The sequence below is a fragment of the Bombina bombina genome, chromosome 5 (genome assembly GCF_027579735.1).
Source record: "Bombina bombina isolate aBomBom1 chromosome 5, aBomBom1.pri, whole genome shotgun sequence".
NCBI lineage: Eukaryota > Metazoa > Chordata > Amphibia > Anura > Bombinatoridae > Bombina > Bombina bombina.
This window is the reverse complement of record NC_069503.1, coordinates 65,393,277-65,400,836: the sequence shown is the minus strand read 5'-3', so window position 1 is coordinate 65,400,836 and position 7,560 is coordinate 65,393,277. Positions and strand designations below refer to the sequence as shown.

The 7,560-nt window shown below is 40.8% G+C and overlaps 1 protein-coding gene across 1 annotated transcript; it reads left to right on the top strand.

Annotated features, from left to right (window-relative positions):
* The first annotated feature begins 1,533 nt into the window (after positions 1-1,533).
* Positions 1,534-2,535, top strand: LOC128659207 (alcohol dehydrogenase 1-like). Its single transcript, XM_053712886.1, has one exon. The coding sequence runs from the start codon at positions 1,945-1,947 to the stop codon at positions 2,299-2,301; it is 357 nt and encodes a 118-aa protein (XP_053568861.1). The 5' UTR covers positions 1,534-1,944; the 3' UTR covers positions 2,302-2,535.
* Positions 2,536-7,560: the final 5,025 nt, after the last annotated feature.

Sequence of the window (7,560 nt, the reverse complement as noted above, 5' to 3'; positions counted from 1 at the left end):
AATTGTAATTAATTGTAGGTAGTTTAGGTAATTAGTTTAATTATAGTGTAGTGTTAGGTGTAATTGTAACTTAGGTTATGGTTTATTTTACAGGTACTTTTGTCTTTATTTTAGCTGGTAGTTATTAAATAGTTAATAACTATTTAATAACTATTGTACCTAGTTAAAATAAATACAAAGTTGCCTGTAAAATAAAAATAAACCCTAAGATGGCTACAATGTAACTATTAGTTATTTTGTAGCTATCTTATGGTTTATTTTATAGGTAAGTATTTAGTTTTAAATAGGAATAATTTATTGAATTGTAGTAATTTTATTTAGATGTATTTAAATTATATTTAAGTTAGGGGGTGTTAGGTTTAGAGGTTAATAAATTTAGTATAGTGGCGGCGACGTTGGGGCGGCAGATTAGGGGTTAATAAATGTAGGTAGGTGTCGTGATGTTAGGGACGGCAGATTAGGGGTTAATAAAATTTAACTAGTGTTTGCGAGGCAGGAGTGCGGCGGTTTAGGGGTTAATACATTTATTAAAGTGGCGGCGATTTAGGGGTTAATAGGTAGTTTATGGGTGTTAGTGTACTTTTTAGCACTTTAGTTAAGAGTTTTATGTTCCGGCGTTAGCCCATAAAGCTCTTAACTACTGACTTTAAAATGCGTTAGGAGTCTGGACAGGAGAGGCTGTACCGCTCACTTTTTCAAGTGATCGTAATACCGGCGTTAGGAAAATCCCATTAAAAAGATAGGATACGGGGACGTCCGGGCGGCAACCATCTTAGTGGTCGCACTGAGCTTCAGCTCCTTCAGCTCTCTTTAAATATCACTAATTTTGAGTTCCAGAAGCAAATATAACCTTACCAAAATAGTGAAGAAATCTAGCTGTTGGTGTCCTAAGCTGAGATTTATAGGGTCTTAGATTGCGACGTGGCATTAAAGCCCTCAGTACCGGACTATTATTCTTGAGGCCTTCTCCTATACTTGGAGCCTTAACATCGTCCCCAATCTCACTGTGCCTGAGTGCGCAGCTTTCCATCTATAACTAGTTCTATTGAGCTACCAACTTAATTTACCTCACAAAACAGAGGGAATCATCTACCTAAATAAACCTGCTGCACAGTGCCTCCACAGCGTTCTACCTAGTCTGTTCACTGAAAATGGAGGGCCTGAGAAGATGGGAATCCCAAATGATCCGGCATATAGAAGATTACTTTTGGGCCTTGGAGAGAGATCTATGTGGCCTGCTTACGAATGCCCTAAACACCGATTTAGCAAGGGTGGAATCTAAAAACCAGCCTAATAGGGAACCGGATGATGATCTTATACCTAGCATGGCGGGGGCTAACAACATAGAGGCTCTCAACACCAGCAGCCCTAATGATCCCGAAACACACCTCCTCTGCCCCAAACAAGGAGAGGAGTCCCATCCACGTACCTGGAAACAGAGCAGCAGCTGCTGGGGGGCAGCGGAATAGTAGGGGATCCATGAGGCTAGAGCGGTCGCACCTGAGGAGGAGCATTGGTAAATACAAAGGTAAATACAAAGGTGTGCTGTTGGACACCACAACCAGATTCACCTGCAAGGGACAGATGCTACACAATTTCATATGCTGCAGCACCTTCACAGAATAGACTGTGGTGGATGAAATAGCTGTCGCTAAGATAGATGATAATGCTCCTCTGGATAAAGTGTGTCTGATTGGCTGTGGCTTTTCTACAGGATATGGCTCTGCAGTGAACATTGCTCAGGTTACCCCTAACTCCTTGTGTGCTGTGTTTGGTCTAGGTGTTGGCCTTTCAGCCATTATTGGATGCAAAGTAGCAGGTGCTTCTAAGATCATTGCATTTGATGTAAACAATGATAAGTTTGCTAAAGCAAAAGAGTTAGGAGCCACTCACTGTGTCAACCCAAAGGAATTTAAGGAACCCATACATGAGGTGCTGGCAAATATGACCGATGGAGGAGTGGACTACGCAATTGAGTGCATTGGAAATGTTGATATAATGACATCTGCACTTTTGGGTGCTCATCATGGCTGCGGGACTTCTGTTATTGTTGGCTTGGCTCCTGCATCAGTGAAAATGAATTTTGGCCCTGCATTAATGCTCACTGGCCGCAAACTGGCAGGAGGATTGTTTGGAGGTTGGAAGAGCAAAGAAGCTGTGCCAAAGCTGGTTTCTGAATTTATGGATAATAAGTCCCAGCTGGATGGGCTAATAAGTTACAAATTTCCATTTGAAAAAATCAATGAAGGGTTTGAGCTTTTGCGCAAGGGAGAAAGCATATGCACTGTGCTTGAGTTCTGAGACCCTCAGGAACTTTTCCTCATCTTAACATAATATGAGACATGAATAAGGAAGAAGAGTGATTTTATAACAGAGAAAATATTTAGCGATTGGCACCATAAAGCTCACAAATGATACATAAGTATACTAACTAAAACTGGTGGAGGTTATATTGCAGACTAAATTCACCTTAAATAATTCTCAAATAGTAAGACATTGGTATATTTAGCTAAATACTATTCTTGCTTGAAAAAAAAACTTGCAATAAAAAGATACGCAATTGACGTAAGAGGATTTGCGGTATGCTAAAATCGCGGAAATAAAGTGAGCAGTACACCTGTACCTGCCTGGCTCGTAATACCAGCGGCTGTTAAAAAGCAGCATTAGGACCCCTTAACGCTGCTTTTAAAGGCTAACGCCAAACTCGCAATCTAGGCGTTCATTTGGAAAGGGAAAGAATCTAGGATAGCGGTGAAATACTTATATAACCCAATCTTGGCGAGTGGGACAGCCCTTCACAATATTATTAAATATAATGAGGCCGTAAGATTGGCTCACATTTCAGCATGGGGAGATCACTCTTCCTCCAGTAAATGGATCAATATAGCGCAAAGGTCGATCCTTTCGGACATGTCATTGGAAAATTTGTTGTGGATCCCCAAACATGTTAGGAGTAGTAATATATCCCAAAATCACATAGTCCAGGCAAATCTTAGGTTCTGGGATAAAATCCATCACTCGGTAGGGGTCTCACCATGTAATGTTCTGCACTGTCTCTTTAAACATTACCTACCAAGGTTACTTAAGGCTCCTCCCTATCCTTTCTCGGGGCTAAGTATTTTGTCTTTGAAGGCAGAACAGCCGGATCTGTAGCTTTCTGCTTATCCTGTAATCTGGATTTACCTTGCTTCCTGAAATCTACTAGTTTGTAGAACTTTGGATACATTAAGAAATTGATTGTAACATAGTTGCCAAACTCCAACACCATTTGTTTACAAGTCACGCTGCTAACGCAGCCTCTCGCAGCTGCGACTGACATCCGGAGCTGAGACACGGAACCACGCCGTGAGTAACACGCTCACCTTCACTCCTCCTGTATACTGTTACCGGAGGCTGCGGTTTAAGCAGCTGGTAATTCTATCTTCCTCCGCTCTCCAGGGATGTAGACAGAGCCTGCTCACAACCAAAAGCGCAAGTACTTAAACTCAGGCAGCGCTGCCAAAACCTGATTTTCTGTGTGCTCTATTTTCCCTGCTAATTAATTGATAACAGTTACGGTACAACAGGAACTGCTTAGTCAACACTTAAACAGTGTACCTTTACAAACACTCTGATGTTATGTCAACTAACAACTCTTGCACAAGTAACCGGTCTACCTAATCAGCTGCATTTGCCATAATCTGAAGCATTAACACTTTGATTGCTGTTAATACAGATTCTCTACACAACACAATAGCCACTCTCCTCTCTTTTGGCTATACTCCTGATAAATTTCACACTCTCACCTGCTTATTAAAGCTATCCTAGGCATACTGTGACACTCTTTCTAAATCTGAATCTTTCACATTTGTCACACCAAAAATATTTTCTCTGACTTCTCTTAGTCCCTTCAAGTCTATGAGCAAGATCTTGACTCTAATTACTCAAGAGTCACAGGTTAGGTGTGAGACTGAGCGGTACCTAGATTGCATGCATTACAACCTTACACATACCCTTGCACACCACACCCCTTCCCGATTCATCCTGTTTCTGATCTTCTGCAAGCACTACCAAACTCACATCCTGAGTGGTGGGAGACACAGGGATTAAGAACTATAATAGATCTTTGGGTCAATAACTCTTGCATGACAGTGGTCGCCTTTCAAAATAAACTCCCCGATAGACCCCTATTTCAGTTTGAGTTCCTCTGACTTAAGTTTTTTACGATCTTGGGGGTTTTTGAGTTCACCATTGTGACCACTAACTGACTGGGAAAGGAGATGGTGTACGGCCTCATGTACACCCCGAATTTTCTAACTGGGTGGGTTTTAGAGTAGGGTTGGTGTGTGGGTGGTGGGTTTTAATGTTGGGGGGGTATTGTATTTTTTTTACAGGTGAAAGAGCCGATTACTTTGGGGCAATGCCCCGCAAAAGGCCCTTTTAAGGGTTATTTGTAATTTAGTATAGGGTAGGGATTTTTTTTTTATTTTGGGGGGGCTTTTTTATTTTATTAGGGGGATTAAATTAGGTGTAATTAGTTTAAAAAAATTGTAATTCTTTTTTTATTTTCTGTAATTTAGTGGGAGTTTTTTTTTGTAATTTAGTTTATTTAATTTAATTGTAATTAATTGTAGGTAGTTTAGGTAATTAGTTTAATTATAGTGTAGTGTTAGGTGTAATTGTAACTTAGGTTAGGGTTTATTTTACAGGTACTTTTGTCTTTATTTTAGCTAGGTAGTTATTAAATAGTTAATAACTATTTAACTATTGTACCTAGTTAACATAAATACAAAGTTGCCAGCTCAGTCCCATTGTTTGCTATGGGGAAATCGTGCACGAGCACGTTCAGCCAGCTTACCGCTGATTTAAGCAACACTGGTATTGAGGTGCGATGTGGAGCTAAATTTTGCTCAACGCGCACTTTTCTGAGGCTAACGCCGGCTTGCAGAAAACTCGTAACACCAGCGTTGTCTTAAGTGAGCGGTAAGAAAAAAAGGCTCGTTAGCACCGTACACCATTGCCGACAAACTCGTAATCTAGCCGGAATTGATTGCACGCTCATTGGAATTTAATTAAAATGGATTTAGGTATAGCTATGGGTAGACATCTAAATAAGTATGTTATTTTGGGAAGGAGATTCATCTTTACAGCGGCAATTCTAACCCACCAAGAAATGTAGGGTGAGTCCCAACTTTTCAGAAGGTCCTTAAATTTTTGGAGCAGAGGGGTAAAATTGCTAGTGATGGCCATGGAGATGTTATGTGAGAGAAAGACACCTAAGTGTTGTATCTCGTCTTTGGACCAATGGAAAGGGAATTGACCTCCCAGCCCCTGGACATCCCTATCTGGTATATTAATAGTATAAGCCATAGTTTTGGAGATGTTATGTTTATAACAGTTGACTGTAATAAACTCATCTAGTATGGAAAAGAGGGCCGGGATGGAAGAAAGGGGGTTTGAAGTGACAACAGTTAAGTTGTCGGCAAATAATACTACTTTATGCAAACTATCTGAAATGTTGACACCTTCAATCTCTGGAGAAATTCTTATTGTTTCCGTCAACGGTTCCATCACAAGGGCAAACAAAAGTGGGGACAGAGGGCACCCCTGCTGGGTACCATTAGAGATCATGAAGCTAGATGAACAGAAGCCGACACCACATACCTTTGCTGAGGGGAAGGAATACAAAGCCATGAACATGTTGAAAAATATTTGGGGAAACCCAAATCTTGCCAGAGTTTCTTTCATATAAAGCCAGTCGACTCGGTCAAAGGCTTTCTCAGCGTCAAGTGATAGAGTAACACATGATTGGCCGAGTAGGCTGTCTTCAAGGAAAACTTTAAGCAACCTTCTGGTATTATCAGGACCTTCATGGCCCAAGGTGAAACCTACCTGGTTAGGGTCAATTAAGTCTGGGATGATCGTGTTCAAACAATTTGCTAAGACCTTGGCATATACCTTAGTATCTACAGTTGCCGGACAGATAGCTCAGCATGCTAAGGCACTGTGGCTGAGCTCTGTAACAACCCAAGTGTTGCAGGTTCGATCCATGGCGAGGTCCACTCAGCCTTTAATCCTTCCGAGGTCAATAAAATGAGCAGTGCCTTGAGACCCTAACTGGTGATTAGCCATGCTTTACAAGTACCCAATACATACATTCAACAAGGAAATAGGCTTAAAGTTAGGGCAACTGTCTGGCGACTTGCCAGGTTTTGGGAGAGTGATGATTGTGGCCTGTAAAAACTATTCTGGGAAAGATCCTATATGACCTGCCTTATCAAATACTCTCAATAGGATGGGGGAGATATGGTCTATAAAGGACTTATAAAATAGGGTGGTAAAGCCACCCTGTCAATCTGCTTCTTCGATAGACGTGGGAGATTTAAGTTGGACAGAAACAATTGTATAGATTCGCTATTAGGCTTAGTGTGGGGTTGGGTTGAATGCAAATTATATAATAGGGTGTAGTAACTAGCAAATTCCTCTCCTATGTCTTTAGTGTTGTAGATCTTGGTTTCTCCTTTAATCAAAAATGGAATTCTAGAGTGGGCTGTACGGTTTCTTAATTTCTTAGCTAAAAGGAAATCCGGTCTATTACCTTTATAATAAAATAAGTGTCTATTGGCCCGTAAACAATCTTGAACTTTTTGATTTTCCAATAGTTTAATAGAATTTCTAGTGGAATCAATTAGAGGCATTAAGGACGGGTCTAGAGAGGCCATATGTTGGGAAAACAAGGGATCTAAGGGTTCTATGCAGTTGAGCCAGAGATGCTGCAGAACTCTTGCGGATTTGACTTTGTATTTTAATAAAGAGACCCCTAAGAAAGGCTTTTAAGGAGCCTGATAGACAAAAGTCATCAACTGCACCGTTATCATTATGTTGCAAAAAGTGGAAAATTTCTTCAGAAATATTGTCCTTGAGACCCGGGATAGAAAGAAGAGAGTCTAGCAGGCGCCAAGGGTGTCTAGGTCATGGGTCTGGGATAACAGCAACTGGATGGTGATAGGAGAATTATCCGACCATGTACAGCTGCCAATTTGCACATTCAAAATTTGGTCTAAGAGCCAGGAACTACAAAAAATAAATAAATTCTAGAGTACGAATTATGTACCTGGGGAAAAAAAACGTGAAGTCCCTATCTGCAGAGTGAAGGGACCACCATTCATCAAAAAGATCTGCCTGAGCTTGGAGGGTAAAAAACTGTTGGTAAGTGGTAAATAGCACTTTATCCTAAGTACGTCCCTGAAGTATACGTTTGTCAATATTGGGATCCAGAGCCATGTTGATGTCTCCCGCTATCAATAGCGAGCCTTGCTTGACAGTGTGTAATTTAGTGAGAAATTTCCTCAGGTGCCAAATTTGCTTTGTATTGGGGCTATAATAGGATGCCAGAGTATACAATGAGCAATCTAATTTGCAAATTAGGATCAAAAAGCATCCTTGTGGGTCAGTGTACACCCGAATCTGTTCATAGTGGACATCTTTATGGATTAAGATGGCCACTCCCCTTGCCTTTTTAGTATAGGACACTATTTGAACAATTGGGTATAAGGGAGACTTAAAAAGTAAAGGCTGATT

Excerpts from the sequence above, each read along its gene's own strand:
- LOC128659207 (XM_053712886.1), top strand. The coding sequence starts at position 1,945 with ATGACCGATGGAGGAGTGGACTACGCAATTGAGTGCATTGGAAATGTT.